Source organism: Taeniopygia guttata, chromosome 19, assembly GCF_048771995.1.
Source record: "Taeniopygia guttata chromosome 19, bTaeGut7.mat, whole genome shotgun sequence".
Classification (NCBI taxonomy): Eukaryota; Metazoa; Chordata; class Aves; order Passeriformes; family Estrildidae; genus Taeniopygia; species Taeniopygia guttata.
In genome coordinates this window covers 2,546,166-2,562,763 of record NC_133044.1, presented here as the reverse complement: position 1 = coordinate 2,562,763, position 16,598 = coordinate 2,546,166, and the positions used below count along the sequence as shown (strand labels likewise).

General features: G+C 42.3%; 1 protein-coding gene across 6 annotated transcripts in view; it reads left to right on the top strand.

The window, feature by feature from the left end:
* VMP1 (vacuole membrane protein 1) overlaps window positions 1-16,598 on the top strand; it is a 59,603-nt gene that overhangs the window by 17,939 nt on the left and 25,066 nt on the right. For 5 of the 6 annotated variants that reach the window (XM_032751763.3, XM_032751762.3, XM_030288199.4 and 2 more), the window contains 2 exons: window positions 6,715-6,882; window positions 10,808-10,939. In XM_032751763.3, the coding sequence (XP_032607654.3) occupies window positions 6,715-6,882; window positions 10,808-10,939 (300 nt within the window). The remainder of the gene's footprint in view (window positions 1-6,714; window positions 6,883-10,807; window positions 10,940-16,598) is intronic. The other variant, XM_072916843.1, reaches the window with a different exon arrangement.

Sequence of the window (16,598 nt, the reverse complement as noted above, 5' to 3'; positions counted from 1 at the left end):
TCTTGGAAAAAAAAGATGTTGGTGGTGTAAATAATTACAAAAAAAAAAAAAACAAACCCACACAAATAAATGGTTTCCTGTCAGGACTACTAAAAGCTTTTTAAAGTCAAACCTAATTCCTTTTAGTTCTGTTGTTCCAGGAGCTGAGCTTGTAAGGATTCATGATAAAAATTACTTAAGTCCCTCTTAAAAGAGAAGTTCACAGAACAGGACTTACTCTGCTTTTATGGAGTAGACAGAATAATTTAGAAACCCACACAACTTATTCTCATTTTCTTTTTTCCGTTTACTTCCTCGTGACTAACACAGGAGTATTTTCATAGTAATCACCATCTTCAGGAGAGGTTTTGCTCTTTCTAAGCAGATCACTCAAAACTATTATGAGTAACCCAGAAAATGATGGTTCTGTGTGTAAAGGAATAAGTGAGAAACAAAGGCTGAGCTGCCTCAGCCAGGTGGGAGGTGCAGCAGCGCTGAATTCTTCTTGTGAAGTGAGGTGTTCACTTCCAGCCCTCACTCTTCTCCAGTTCTCACGTCAACTTGCAAGCCTAAAACAAAGGAAATAAAAAAGGGTTCTAATACCTGTGCTCACATTACTGCTATTGAATTGCTGAGGTGGAAGGCAGAAATTAATTCTAAAATAAGTTGAAATGGAGCCTGTTGGTGTGAGGGTCGTTTTTGTTTCTTTCCTGTCTTTAAAATACTTCCTCCAGCTGTCCTAAGATTTCTACAATGAACTGAAATATCCTGGAATACGTGAATCAACATAAAACTTTTTTTAAAATCACTTTTGCAATTATCTCCCTAGAAATTCCTGCTTCCAGCAGACCTGGGCTCTGTTCTGCTTGAAATGCAGCTTTGATATTAATTCGTTTCACTGATGAACTGGGAGGGTGTGCTGAATTAACTGGACACCGCTGCTAAGTCAGTTGTGCAATCTGGGTGTTCCTTAAATTTTCTGGTGGCTTGCTTGCATTTTAAAAATCTGAGGTGAAAAGTGGTGTTCTCAAGGAGAAAAAGGTTCCTTTGAAGTCTTGGTACCCCTGCGTGCTTCTGTTGTTGTGTCAGATGCCTGTAGATATATACTGAAAGGAAACCCAGCACTGCTGGCTTAGGTCAGGCTGTGCTAGAACAGTCAGGGTGATGGAGGAGTTAATGGGGTGATGGAGGAGTTAATGGGACGGTGGCTGCACCCTTTTCTTCCTCCTGAGGGTTGATGGACTTTACCTTTTAGAAGCTGACGCCCTGTTTTCATTATCTGCTCTCCACTTCCTCAACGTTTGTTCTGTCAGATCACTGCCGGGAGGGCACATTGTGTTTTTTCCACATTTGCTCCCTTGGAGTGTCTACGTTTTTTTTGTTTTTGTTTTTTTAATGCACAGGCTGAACTTTATACCTTTTATGTCCTGCTTCCTGGAGCAGGTTGAAGATACCAATAATTGTGCAGAACGGTCTCTAATTGGAGATTCTAAAGCCAATCACCACTGCTGGTGGCAATTTGAATAAATGCTGAGGTTTACTCTTTAGAAATGAGGGGATGGCTAGGGAAGGGCAAGGAGAGAACACTGACAGAGTATTTTGTGATTTTATTAATGATTTTCTGTCAGCAGCAGAAGATAAACTTGAATTCTTGCAATTGTGCCTCCCCCTGACATGAGTCTATCTGTTCTTACAGAAAGTAATGTAAGCACAGCCTTAAAAAAAAAAAATCTGCTTTTCATGTTACTCCTTAGAGCAGCACCGTGGCCCTTTACACAGACAGTGGTGCCATGTGCTGCTCGCTCAGTGGCTCTTGTTTAGTCAAATTCAGAGGTTTTGGCTGATCATTTGATCACTTGGAATTTCCATCAGCTCTGCACTGTGGGGCAAGGCTTGGCTGAAGTGAGAATAGAAACTTAACCACAGCCACGTGAGTGTAAAATTAATACACAGCTTGAAATGCTGTGGAGGTCTTCTAAACCCAGCCCTGACCACTTGATGGATGTTGGTGTCACTTGAGGATGCTCTAGGTACAGGATCCTCTGTCCCCAGCCCTGATTTCCAGCCAGCACCACATACCAGACGTTATAAAATCATGAGACATTTTAATCTCATAGCACAAACAGACAAACTGCACATATTTACCAGCCACCTCCAGACCAAGCTTCTCCCTCTTAATCACAGAGCAGTTCTCTCTGTGGGTAGCTGTCCACTGCTCTCAGAGATAAAAAAGATGCTGTAACTGTGGTGTGACTTTCTGGAGAGGTGTAATGACTTCATGGATAAGTATGGGATGAGTCGTGGCCTGAGGCATCACTCAGAGCATGTTTCCCATGAGAAGCAAGCTTTTCTTTTTCTAATTTATCTCCATCAAATACATCATGACATGTTCCCCCCCTGTGCAAAGGCTGAGTCTTGAACCCAGTGTGAAGAGCAGCGTATCCATGGAGGAAAACAGATTTTTAGCACATTAAGTTCAGCAAGGAGTTCAGGGTAATATTTTTCTTGCTGGCAGACGTATCACTTTTCTTTGAGAAATGTTTCTAAATTAAAGCCAGTCTAAAATTATATCTTCCCCAAAAATAAAAGGTTAAAATTAGATGTGGTTGTTCTTGTATCACTTGAGCAGCCTGGCTGTTCTGTGAAGGGGCATGTGAGAAGCCAACACTTGATACAGGATTTATTGGAGCTTTAATTGACTTCCCAGTCCAGGTGCTCAGAATGATTAATAATGTGAAAATAGGATTCATTTTTAATTGGATATTCAATCACTTTTCCTTATGGTGAAGACTTTCTGCTGTAAGAATTATACAGATCAGCAGTTTTTTAAGGATTTTAACTCATGATTTTTTTTACATGTGGCTGCTGTCTCTTTCTACTTCCACAGATGAATTTCCAAGCATAATTTACAGATAAAAAGATTTTTACTTTCATAATTCTGTGCCATTCCAACTTGGGTGCCTTCAACCACTGGAATAAAACTCCTTTTGAAGGTCTGTGAGTTCAAGAGTTCAAAGTTACCTTCCCTGAGACATTGGGGTTGTGCAGACAGGGATTTCCAAACTCCCCTCAACTGCTGTTGCTAAGAAACAGATTTATGTTGAGTTCATCTCGATGAGCAAATCCTGTCTTGTTTGATTTGCAAATTGTACAGATATTTCTAACACATCACATTCCGGCCTGACCACAGGCTCCTTCTGGTCGTCAGCAGTGGCAAGCGAATGTTTCTCACCCGAGTCAGCAGAATGCTTCTCAATTTCTCCTCTGCTGTCCTTTTATAGTGCCTCCTGCAGCTTAAAAGGAAAAAAAAAAATCCTTGGGAGAGGGTGAGGGAGTTGGTGTTCAGGATCTTACATGCCTTGAGTTTTCCTGGTTTGGCCAGGAGCACATCTGAATTGCCTGGGATTTAGTGTTGGGTGTGATGGGGTTTGAAGCAGTTTTGTCCTTTTCAAAGGCAGAGCTGCAGTCACAGTCCAAGGGGAACATCTGAGAGGACTTCCCCAAGTGTTGAAACAAACTGAACTATTGCAGGGAGGTAAAACATTCAGTATTTCCTGCAGCCCCACGCAGAGCAGGAGGAGGAGGAGAGGGTGGAGAAGGTGTTATTTGTGAAGAGAATTAAAAAACTGGATGAGAATGAACCCTCCTGGCTGTAGTCAGGGGTTTTCCAAAAGTGGCACCTCGAGCCTGTTTGAAGCTGGTTCCCTGCTCCATTCAGAGTTAAACCATCACTAAATAGAAATGAGCCCCCTCAATCCTCCTGCTCTCCTCCCAGCCCTGGGCCTGTTCAGCCAGGCATTGTTTGGAGGGAGCCAGGGCTTTGGGGAAGCTCCAAAGGGATGTTGGGGGTGTTGCTCTGAGCCTGGCCTGGGCCAGAGTCCCTGTGAGCCACAGGACACCCAGACACGGGAGGAGGACACTCTGAACAAACCATTTGCACTTTATTCCTCATTCCAGTTCAAATGTGCCTTCTGTGGCTTCCAACTTTTTTCCATTATAGAATTATTTACATTGCTCTGGGAGAGTTCTGTTCCTTTGGCCTGGCCTTCAGGTGGCCATTCGCAGCTGTTTGGTGAAATGCCTTTTTTTTTTTTTTCCATTGGCTACTCCCTGTGAAATTTTTCCTTTTGCAGACATTTGTTGAGACTGGGAGGACTCTCAACAGGAGGTTTTGGAGTTTGTTCAGCCACTTACAGGGTGGCAGCTCTTCTGGGAGAGGCTTCTGCAGCATCTCCACTTGGGCATTTTGTCCTTGTGTACTCCCCTGGGATTTTAGGACCTGCTTTATCCACCCTGGGTGCACTTTGGGAAGAAATTTGGGTGATGCTGAAGCCTTGCAAGGGCTGGGGGCTGCTTGTCACTACTGATAGTAGTGATTAAATTAGTCTCTTGCTATTCTAAATAAGCTGGCTGTAGTCCCTCTGTGCTGTGGTGTGTATTCCAAATTTTGTGGAAGTGAAAGCTCCACCTCTGGGTTTAGTATCTCACTGCTTTGGCCATGGCCTCGAGGGAATGGTCATTTACAACTCAAGCACGGTGGAATTTCCTTCATCCAAATCTGCCTTTGAGTAGAGTTTCACTGCAAATTTCTGCAGGTGAAAACCATTCATTTTAGGATGATGGCTTGAGAGCTTTTTTTTTTTTTTTTTTTTGGTTTTTTGTTTTTCTCAAGGTTGCTGTCAGACCTAGGGAAGGGCAAGCAGGGGATGGGATTAAATCCCCCAAGTTTCAGAGTGGAGAAAGAGGTTCCCAGGTTTGCCATAAATCTACTTTACAATTTTAGAAAGGTTTCAGATCTCTTTGCATCTGCCCTTGATGAGTGAAATAGAGATTTTTATTTATTTAGCTCTGAAGCTGCTGTGGAGATGATCTTGCTAAAGGTACCAAGGAGTTTATTGCCATTAGGGTCTATAGAAATATTATTAATATAAATTATTACTCCTTGGTTCATTCTTCCAGTCTTTGTTCTCTCTTCCATATCAAAATCTCTCTTGTGTATCAATTTCTGGATCCCCTCTTTTTCAGTTTTATTTCATTGAACCTTTTTCTTCTCATCAAGAGAGACTGTGCCTCATTTATCATCTCACAGGTTTTGTATTTCTGCAATCCAAAATACACCCAAGCACTTGGAATGAGTCTTCTGTAAAGCAACAAGGAATAAATAAAAGCATTTTCTTGCTCTCAGAGCAGCTTTTCCTCAGCCAGTTGCATGCCAGAAGAATGGGTTTATTTGGAATTGTTTGCATATGACAACAGTAGTTGCACTGCCATACAGAAATATAACTGGGATTTAATTTAAACATTCTTAATTCACTGCCACTGAAAAATTACAGTGTGGATGTCATTGCTCTGAAATGTTGGTGAGTGAACCTCATCTCCCCAGGAAATCCAGGAGTGCTGGAGCTTCCCCTTTTGTGTGGGACCTGTGCTGGAATTTCACTCTTTAATGTGCAAATGAAGCTTTTGGGGCTGGATGTGTCCCTGGCTCCTGCATTTCAAAGGGAGCTCTGGGAGCCCTGGGCTGGGCTCAGCTCTGTCACACTTTCCCTCTGCTCTGGAATAAATTCAGCTTTGATTTTTTTTTTTTTTTTTTGGGAGGGGGTGGTATATCAAACTCGCTTATTGCTCTAATAAAATGAAAATAAATTAAGTTTGCAGATAAAAACGTAGATGAAAATTGCTGGCAATACTTCCCAGAACGATGTCAAAACCTATCAAATAATGAAGGGCAGAAGTTAAGTTTGTGTAATTTGTTCTGCACTTAATGAAACTTTTAGATTTATTTAAATGTGTGGATTTACATAAAGATCTCACTTTAATGCAGTAATTTTTCTTTTCCCCCTCCCTCTTCCCTGGACAGTGTTTCCATGACCTCTGTCAAGTGATTGTTTTTTAGCTACAATGTCTGGTGTTCAGATTATTTGAATTGCTTCTCAATTCTTTTGTATTAAAAATAATGGCAATTCTTTCAGGTTTTTAAACTATGTAGCAGTTCATTTCTTGAATAGATTTTTATTCTCCTTTTATTTGGAGGTCTGTCCAAAAAAGTCTTTCAGTGTAAGATGGAAACTAAAATTAATTCAGTTAAATGGTATTTAAATAATGTTTAAGTTTTGCATTACATTTCAAACCATTTTTTAGCAAAAAGCACTGAGGTCGCTTTCTTGTTTACTCAGAAAAAACAGACACTAATTAAACAACTGGTTGTTGGAGAAAAATACAGAAACTGAGAAAGTCTGCTGCAAGATGTCATTAAACCCAGTCATTAAAAAAATCAATATATAATTTAAATGCCTAATCCTCTGAAAGCAGCAGTAGGGAAAACACCTCCTCTAATAAAGCTGTAGGTCATAAATACTTTAAGGAGAACATTGTAAAAGGTTTGAAAGTGCCTGGTTTTTTAAAAAAAGTAAGGATTCTTATTTCTCTTTGGCAGTTTTCTAAGTGGCAGGGCAAAAGCTGAAAGCCTCTCTAACATTACAGTGGATCAAAAGAAATATTTAATTTTTTAAAAAATACATTAGTAGCCTAACATTGTGATTCAGATGGTTTTCAAAGAAACTCCAACAAACAACAATTTTACATAAATAACATTATTTAAAGAGATAAGCACTAAGTTTTATTCTAGGGACAAATGTGGAGGGGGGAGGAGGGGGCTAATTTTAATTTTTATTCTAACTCACATAAAATACAAATTAAATTTCCTTGTTTTTTTTTTTTTATTATTATTTTCAGGGTCCACACATAGCCTCAGTCACTCTTGCTGCCTATGAATGTAACTCTGTGAATTTCCCTGAGCCTCCTTACCCAGATCAAATTATCTGCCCTGATGAGGAGACAACTGAAGGCTCCATCTCCTTGTGGGCAATCATCTCAAAAGTCAGGCTGGAGGCCTGCATGTGGGTAAGGCTTGTTTAAGAACCTGCAGATTCCATTTGTGTCTTTAATTTCTGTGGCCAGCAATAGACAAAAATTCCTCAATTAGTAGAATAATGATGCCCAAGGTAATGGGAGAAGTGAACCTTTTAGCCCTGATCATTTTAATGCTTTTTAATAGGATATTCCTAGGATATTTTTATTAGCTGCAGTGCTGTTTGCTAAATACCAGCAGAGAACTTGAAGGCTGGTGATGTAAAAAGTAAATTTTAGGAAGGGTGTCTGCATCCCAGATGATCTGGCAGCTCTCAGGTCTAAGCAAGAAATAATTCCAATAATTTTGGAGCTGTAAGATGAGTGAAGCTGCAGTTCCTCATCTGCAGGACTTGGGACCTTGTCTCACAGCTTGTTCTGGGCTGCAGCAGTAAATTGCATTTAATTTAAAAGTGTTCTTTTCCACATTTTTACATATTTTATTTCTGTTTCTCTGCCTGCTTCCACTTTTCACTTAAAAGCTGACCTGCTTTTCCTGTTTAAGTGAATCAGGGTCTTAGGAAATGCTGTCACTGGAACTTCCTTTCCATTCCCCTCTTTATTTTTCCCTGCAGCTTCTTGTAGAAGTTTAATTTTTGGAGGGTTTTGGTCAGCCAGGCTGTTTCTTTCATTACATGTAGATCATTTCAAATTGCAGTTTACACAGATGCAACTGCTGTGAACTACATGCCAAATTAACTTTATTTTGCTGCTGACTTCCTGCCCTAGCTGGCAATTTAATTACTAAATTCTTGGTTGTCCAACTCAAATGCAGAGAAAGGAAATTCTAAAAACAGTATCTGATGCCTGCCCTGGTATTTTTTAATTTATAAGGCAACTGGTCTCTACAATTTTTTAAATAGCAGCAGTTGTGTTAGTTACAAAAATTCCAGTCAAGTTGTGTGAGTTTAGAGACTAAAATCAAAATAGTGACAGAGAAAGTGGACTCACAGCCCTGTCAAAAAGCAAAGTACAGCTTAAATTTCACTCTTAATGACAGGCCAGAATTGCCTGAATGCTCAGTAAGTAGCTAATCATACAAATACTTACAACACTATAAATATAGCTAAGATCTCTTTTTGTTTTCTTCCTCATCCGCCTCTGCTGAAATCTGTTTAATAGAGACAAGCAATAAAAATGGCATTTACAGCTACGTTTCTAGGGTTGCAAAATAAAAATGCAGCTGAGGGTAAACATCTCTTGCTTCATCTGCAGCATGTAAAAACTGAGCTATGAGGAGAATTAAGTTCAGAAATGAGTGAGCAGAGTTGCAGCCTCTGGAATCTCGTGTCCTCCAGAGCAGCCGTGAGGGAGAACAAACAGTGCCTTCGTGGTCTGAGCTCCTTGGATTAGATTAGGGAAAGGACAAGGGAATAGGAACATTTGTATCCCACTTTTCACCCTTTGCCCCCCTTTTTCACATTCCCTGTCAGCTACCTTTGCTCTGAACTCTGTCTCCTCTGGCTTTTCCCTGGGGAGCATCCTCTGTCCTCCAGTGGTGTCTCTGTAATGTTATGCTTTCTTGGAATGTTTCGTGAGTACATAAACATTGCTTGCTAATTTCCTGTAAGCCAAATCAAGTTGGCAATTGCTGCTGCTCTGCTTCCAGAGTGTTTCTTTTGTCCTAATTCCAGCTCACTTCTTATGGAAGCTGTGGAAGAGAGTTATTTTGGATTCTGTCACTCTTAAGCTAAATGTCTACTTAGCAAAGATAATGGGGACTTCCAGCAAATGAAACACCCCAGGATGACTTTGCAGAGCTGTGGCTGTAAAGCTGCCCAGGCTGAGTGTCCTGTGGGCTGAAATGTGAGGATTTATCTGCACAAGGGTCACCAAACCATCAGCAGCCAGCTTCAGCTAGAGATTCAAATCATTCCTAGTCCCCAGCATGTCAGTGATGGCCATTCCTGCTGATGAGTGTTAAAAGGATTAAATACTCCTGTGCCCAAAGAATTATTAGATGGGATGAAAATGATGCTTTTTTCAATCCCTGTAAAAGTTGGCTCCAGCAGCCCTGGCCTGCAGAAGGGCTCAGGAACAATCTCTTAGGTGAATGCCAGTTTTCACAGCCTCCCATCCCACAGGGACAAGGAATTCAATAGTGCCCTATATTTTTAATGTGTTGCAGCCTTTTTAGTTTTTTACAAGAAATAAGGGGAAAGAATAAAACAGTTAAATTGCTCAGGATTAGCAGAACAGGCTGCCTGTGTCCTGAGCAGGATCAAATCTGTTTAAAAGACTCTTTCTAGTAGAGTAATTTCCCAGTTTCCTTTTCTGATTGTAAAAGAATTTTGATTAGCATTTGCCTTTCCAGTTTGTTGTGAGTCCAAGGGATCTCCGTGTAAAACTGGCATTCAGAGGTAAATGCTGAAAAACATCTAATGTTACAAAAAACAGTTAAATAGTTAAATAGTTACTGCTTTTTTTTTTGTTTTTTTTTTCTTTTATGCACTTAAGGAACCTATCTCCTGCAGACATGAAATCATATGATTTTTATTGCACTTCTGAAATGTTTTGTAATAATGAGCATGTGACTTATCCAATTTAAAGAAAGTTCATGTCCAGTACACACATGCAAACCTCTTCCTTAGTTCACAGAACGAAGCCAAGGCAAATTGGCAGAGCCTGGAGGAGCAATGTGACTTTTTCTTCTTGCATCACCCTGAGAACATAACCTCAAGTTAATTTTTCTGAAGTGTTCTTGCTACTGTTTTCAGGCTTATCTTCCCCTTGTGCCAGAAATATGCAGATTAATGAAGTTCAGCTTGTTGCAGTCATTTAAATTTTTTTTTTCTGGGGGAAACAAAGGCATAAACATTTGAGGCCTTGTGCACTTTGGGTGCTTAAACTGAGAATTTAACAGCTTGGGTAACTGCGGTGGTATTTAAAACCACAACCTGTTGATTTGGAATATCCACAGCAGCTGGAATTCTTGCTTGCAGCTGTGTCTAGAGCAGGAACAAAGGAAATTTAAAAGCTTTCACATTGCTTCAAAGGAGGAGAAAAGCATTTGTTACTCACTGCTGACCCTGGGAGAGAAAAGCCATCTGCAGGGAGCACATTCCCGTGCAGTGCCCAGCTATTGTCTCTTACCTGCCCTAAATTTAAACCATCCTGAGTTAATTCCAAGTTCCTGTTCCATTAGCCTCTGTTTATCCATATGTTCAATCTTAGCTTGTCTCTCTTTTTTCCCTTGGTTAAGCTAAAGCTGCCTTTACCCACAAGACTGAAATGAGTCATTTGATGTCCTGAGAAAACAAATACAATTTTCCTGCGGTGAGAAAGCAGCCGTCCTTTCATCTGGGGTTGGCTCCAGCTATCCCAGCTGAAGGAGGGGGAAAACTCAAGCTCAGGCTTTGCTTAACCTTTTTTTCCCTTGCTGTAGTAAAACCTGAATCTGTTTTCTAACAAACACTGGCCCAGAGTCTCATGACTGAATAAGCAAACTCCGGGACAGCACCGGGGAGGAGCTCCCGGATTATTCTGGAGGCCCCTGGGGATCAGGTTTGTCACATGCTGGAGAATGTGTCTGGCATCATGTGCTGGGGTGAGACACAGCAGTGCTGACTCAGGATGTGGGGGACAGCAGGGATGTGGGGGACAGCAGTGCCACCAGCTCCAGCCTCCCACGGCTCCGGCCACGCGCCGCTCCGCGGGGCCCCAGGGATGCACAGGTCACGGCTCCTTGACCCTGCAGCTCCCAGGCTTTCCCCTGCACAGGGAAAAGAAAGGGAAATAGGGATTCCAAGGGAACAGCATTCTGTTGGAAATGATGGGAATTCTGACCTGGTGGATGAAAGCAAACTGCTCCAAACAGCTGGTCTTGTCGGCTCGGAGAATGGCCACGGGATTTGTGTGTGTCACATGTTTTGTGTTTGGGAATAAACAGGAAAATAAATCAGGATTGTTCTTTTCCCAGGGTGCTGGTACGGCCATTGGAGAGCTGCCCCCCTATTTCATGGCGAGGGCAGCTCGGCTGTCGGGTGCTGAACCTGATGATGAGGAGTACCAGGAATTTGAGGAGATGCTGGAACACGCAGAGACTGCACAAGTAAGGACAACGTGTAAAACAACAGAGTTAATAAAACACAGAGCAGCTCTGAGGGAGTAAATAACCATCCCAATTAAACCAGAAGGGGCCAAAGAATCAGTTGGTGTGAGTTCACAATAGCCTTCCCCGGAGTGGAAAAAGATCCTGCAGTGGGTGATACCTGTGGTGATGGGAGGACAAGAATGCAGCTTGTTGAAACAGATAAAATAGTGCAGCCAAGTATTTGCTAGAAGTACTGCAATTATTTAGAGTTCCGAGAACAGCACAGTAAAGGTAGGGAGACACTGGGCTGGCAAAACAGGGGTAGAGGTGCTGCTGCTCCATAATCCTGGTTGTTCTGGCTGCATTTAAAGCCTCCCTGGGCCTCAGCTCATCCCTTTCAGATGACATTTGCCTGCCTTGCCACTGGCACCCTCAGGGACCAGTGTGTGACCCATTCATCAGCCTGAGGAATCATTTTTTCTGATGTGGAAATGCAGCAAAACTGTGCCAAGTCCCTTTTTGTTGCTCTTGTCATTTATTTTCTCCGGGCTTGAATAGTGCACAGTGTGCAATTGATGCTGTATATCAGTCAGGTACTGCTGTGGATAATTTTTCCTTCAGGTCAGGAGTTTGCATCCTGGTCACGAGTTCCTGATAGTGTTTTAGACCAAATTAAACATTTTTTCCTCATGCTGCTTGCCACCGAATTTTTCCCTCTGTATTTTTCCTTCTTATCCTGTTTTGTCTGCCACTAAGTTGAAACGGGTCATGAGACTGCTGTTAAAACCCAGCAGATGCTATTTACCATGCACTGATGTCTTTAAACTCCTCTGCCAGGGTATTTTCTGGAGATAAATATACACTTTTCTTTTCCCTCCTTCAAAAAAAATGGATGAAGCTTTTCCATGAAAGTGGTTTGTCTGGAAATACTGAGTGCAATCTAGTAATTCTAACAGTAAACCCTGTGTTTTCCAAAAGCCTCCCCCTACTAGAAGGTTCTAAAGGGCTTTTCTGCTATTATAAATAGTAATTTTTTCAATTTTTTTAAAGATGCAGCAGGGGAAAAAAAAGAATCTGCTTTGTTCTTTACTCTCCCATCAATCTTTGCTTTGCAAAGTAATCCCTTAACTGTACAAAAATCAAGTTGTGTTAAAAAAAACCAACGAAACCAGTTCAATACATGACTTCAGTATCTGTGTTTACTGAAACTCTCCCAGCAAATTATATGTGTGTACAGTTGTGGGAGCAGCCAGAGATGGTTTCCAGAGCACACATGAGATTCTTGGGAAGAAAATTTTTGCTAGAGAGCATTTTTGTCAGGCCAGGCCAAACTATAGCTGTATTGACTGCCTGGAGTAAACAAATGGCCTTGTGGAATTAATGAAGGAAAATGATGCTGTTATTTACCAGTACTTTTGATTTTATTTTCTTGGCAATTGAGTTTGGATTAAAGCGTGTTGTTATGTGGATGGATGGCCAGGAAAAAAAAAAAAAACAACAAAATCTTTCAAACTCCACTTGTGGTTTGGTTTCTATAAACTCTTTTAACATGAGGCTTTGACAATCCGATTAAATTGTATTGTGCTCATAAAACTGACAGTTCAGTTTTTTCCATTTGCTAATGTGACTTCCTTTTTGCTTTTGGCTTCAATCATGTTTTCTCTGGATGTCTGTGGGAGACAGGCCTGCCTTTCCTATGACCTCTGTAAATCCCAATCTCCAGCATAGTTTTATCACTCTTTGCCCTGTAATATGTATTCATGAGCAGTGGTGATGTCTATTTTTAAATTGCTCATTAACAATTGTTATTACCTCCATCAGCTTTCTCCCACTCTGCCTGAGTTTGAAGCCTCACACGGGGGCTGTGACAAGTGTCCTGTGCCTTGGGGATGCTGCAAATGCTTGATGTCAAGTGACAGGAGCATTTTTTCAGTCTAAAGGTCTCTCTCCTTGCATCCAGCTTTTTTGAAAGGTTTGGGGATGGGTGTTGGATTTTGAAGAATAGCTGGGCTGCTCTTTGCCCACGAGGCAGAGCCAGCTGCTTTGACGTTTTTGCTGCGTGTGAGTTGTTCAGAGAGCTCATTGCTGCTGTTTCTCGAAAACAATGGTAATTTGGAGAAACAGATGAGCATCTTCTCTGGTGAGAATAGATGGTGGCTACAGCATCCAGCCTGAAGGATCTGGGAGGGGGAATATGCTCCTGGCTGGGCCACAAAAAAAAACAACCAAAAAAGGGACCTAAGAGGATTAAACAGCGTAAAGGTTTAGTGCTCCATTCAGAGGTACACAGAGTAAAATGCCATTTACTTTAAAGACTCCATTGGTGGATTTTCTGTCCTGAGTGTCAGATCTGAGTGACCTGTCTGCTTGTGCTGGCTTTTGAGAGAGCTCATTAACCTGCAGCCGATGTGCCTGTCCTGTACTTTCCATTAGCACACTTGAGAAAATCCCCTCATTTTAAAGGAACACTCACTTCTCCTTCCTCGGTGTCCCTTTGTGTGCTCACCAGCGAGTCCCAGTTCCGTGCAGGGAGTGTCACAGCTGCCTCGTGGCCGTGCCCTGCACAAGGGGGTGGCTTTCCTTTGTCCCCAGAGCTGCCACAAGGCAGAGCCCAGCACGCCCCTGGGGATTTGTTCATACTTCAGGCAGCGTTTAAAACCCACCAGCTTTTCTAACAGCATCTCAGCTGCTGTTAACTCTCTTCCAGTCGGACTGCAGAGTGAAGAAGGGTTTTATCAGCGCTCCCTTTTTAGCCACGGGGAGTTTCTCCAGTGCAGCCTCACTTAGGGGAAGTGAAGGCGCTGCTCAGTGCTGGGGCAGCACTTTGGTAATGACACACTCGCAGACACTTGGTGCAGTTTTGTGTCCCCACACACTCTCTTTTGCCAGTTTGATAGTTGCTGGCTGGTAATTTTTCTCAGTTCTTTGTCATGCTGAAACACTTGAAGCTGAGGAGTGAAAAAGCAGCTTTTGGTGCCAGCCTCCCTCAGTGACAGTGCGTGGGCCTTGCTGTATCCCGGTGCTCCTTGCTAAGAGGGGAAAGTACTGATATCTTTGCATATCTAATCCTTAATGGCTGTGAGTGTTTGGCTTCATTAAGTGGCATTTCTTTAAGAACTAATGATTTACACATCAGGGTTTTGCTTCTGTGCAGCCTCGCCCGCAGCCAAATTTCCATGTAAAAATATTTTCTAGTTGCCTATGTTACTATCAGCCACTGCTGTTTGTTTACTCTCCTGCCTCGGGAAGAATACAGGCTTGGAGAAGGGTTAAATCCATAGAAATGCCGAGGTGCAGCAGGACTGGTTTGGAAATGACTGAGTGCCATCTGCACACTGGCTGTCAGTCGTTGCTGGGACCTGTTTTTGCCTCCGCTGAACCTTTACTGGTTGTGGTTTGTCTGGCCATCACATGACTTCTCTGAAAATTCCCCCTCCCCTCCATTTCCAGTAAACTGTTTGAACAGGAGTGACTCAGACTGAAACCAGCTTCCCTGTAACCACAGGGCTTGTTAAAGAATTTGTCAACGTGGACTCGAGAGGGTTTGTACTCAACTGAGCTGCAGCCGCCTGCCTTGGCTTGTGGCAGTGCTCCCAGCGAGCCCCTTCCTATTCCCGAGGGCTGCAAGGGGTTAAATCCGCGGTTCTCTGCCGCTGATGGGCACAGCATCGCTCCAGCTTTTCTGGAATCCCTGCCTCCAGCTTTTCTGGAATCCCTGCCGCCAGCTTTTCTGGAATCCCTGCCTCCAGCTTTTCTGGAATCCCTGCCTCCAGCTTTTCTGGAATCCCTGCCTCCAGCTTTTCTGGAATCCCTGCCCTGCTCCTCCACATCTCCACGTGGGGCTGCTCAGGGCTGGAGCAGAGCAAAGCCCGTGCCACACCCGGGAGAAGCCAGCGCTGTGTTCTGACACGACGCTGACTTCACTCCCCGGGAATGATTAGGCACGACTAATGAGAGAAATCTCACTTAATTAGCAGCGTTTTAGATGGCTAAATTCAAAACGGATCTCTCCCGTGATTAAATTAACAACTCCTATCTGATAAGTTCCTGCTTGAAAAGGCTGCTGGTTTGTTTAATCAACCGCGTTTAAGGGTACTTGGTACAAGAAAAAAGAAGTTAAAGCAGACCGCAAGCAGGTTTTTATAAAGCATTTATCATAAAAATGGAAGTGGAAGGGTCATGTACAATAACTGGGAAACCTTGTCTTCTTTTTTATTCCTTTTTTGGGTTTTGTTTCTTTTCTTTTTGCTTTCCCAGAAATCACTTATGGAATCAGAACATCAAATTCCACTCATCCTTTCTCTTGCTCAGTCTTCCCTTTCCTCATTTTCCTCATCAGCTTCCTCTCCTTATTAATTGTTATTTATTAACTGCACAAGGAGGTTGCTGCTGTGGGTGGTCACCAGGAGGCTGCTTCTCACACCCTGCATTCCTTAAGTTTGATGCCAGTATTTGTTAATAGCTCTAGGGGAGGTTTCTGCCCTCTTTTATGGTGCTCTGTAATTAAACAGAAATTCAGAACTGATCAAACCTTGAAGCTGCACTTTAGAAATTCCCCACAAGTGCTGGGGAGTGAGGTGGCAAAGTGACAGTGTGTTTTCAGAGACAATATAACAAGCAGTGGGTACACTGAGTAACAACTCAGTTCTGAACTGTTCTGCAGAATTACCTACTTTAAAATAAGTTCTGGAACGAGTCAATGGCAGCTTTAAATAAGGGAATTTGGGCACTTCCTGAGAAAAGAGATAGCAAAGAGTTAAAATAGGCAGAGGGAAGACAATGAGAGCTGTGAGTAAGGAATGTGTAAAGCACCTCCTGGTTGGATTTCTTTGGGCACTGGCAGGAGAACGTGCCCACATTGTTCTATTCATTTGCACACCTGCTCACAGATAAGGAAAAAACAGCACAGGGCATTGCACTAACTACTAATGGTGACTGGAGATGACTTTCTATTTTGAAGGGCTCTTTGTGTCTGTTCCCTAAAAAATTATTTTAATGTTCAGTGTGGAAGTACATAAATCAGAAAGCGGTGAGGAAACCTGGGTTACTTTGCAACATTTTTCACTCAGTATTATGTCAGGAGGATTTTCTCAGTAACAAATTTCTCACTTTACTACAGAAATTAGAAATAATGTCACCAAGGGTGCTGGGAATGCTGGCAGCTGCATTTGCACAGGAGTTGTGGAAAAGCAGGTGGTTGAATTCTGTCATTGGATTTTCATGGTCTGTTCTATGTGTGTTGGGAATGCTCAGCACAAGTTTCTAAGGGGAAAATTTGTCCCTAAATACTTGATATTTCACTCCTCAGTTTTGTGAGAAAGACCAATAAATGATCAAAAGCTGGGTCAGAAAAACTGCTTTAAATATTTTTTGTAAGGACAACTTTCAATAACTGATAGAAATTCATTCTAGTATCATAATCAAGATAATGACTGCTTTATTTCCCTCCTGCTCCAGACACTGTTTAAATATCTGTGTTGTACAAGAGTCTGGTATGCAGAGCACTTCTCTGAGCTGTCTGGGAAGCTCTGTCCCTTCCAGGGAGAACAGGGGAGAGGTTACACATCTGGGCTGAGAGGGAAGACTTGTGTGTGCTAAAGGCTTTGTCAGCTGTGTCAGAAGTTCCTCACTTCCATTCTATTTTAATCCTTAACTTATGTCTGAGTCCTATGTGGAG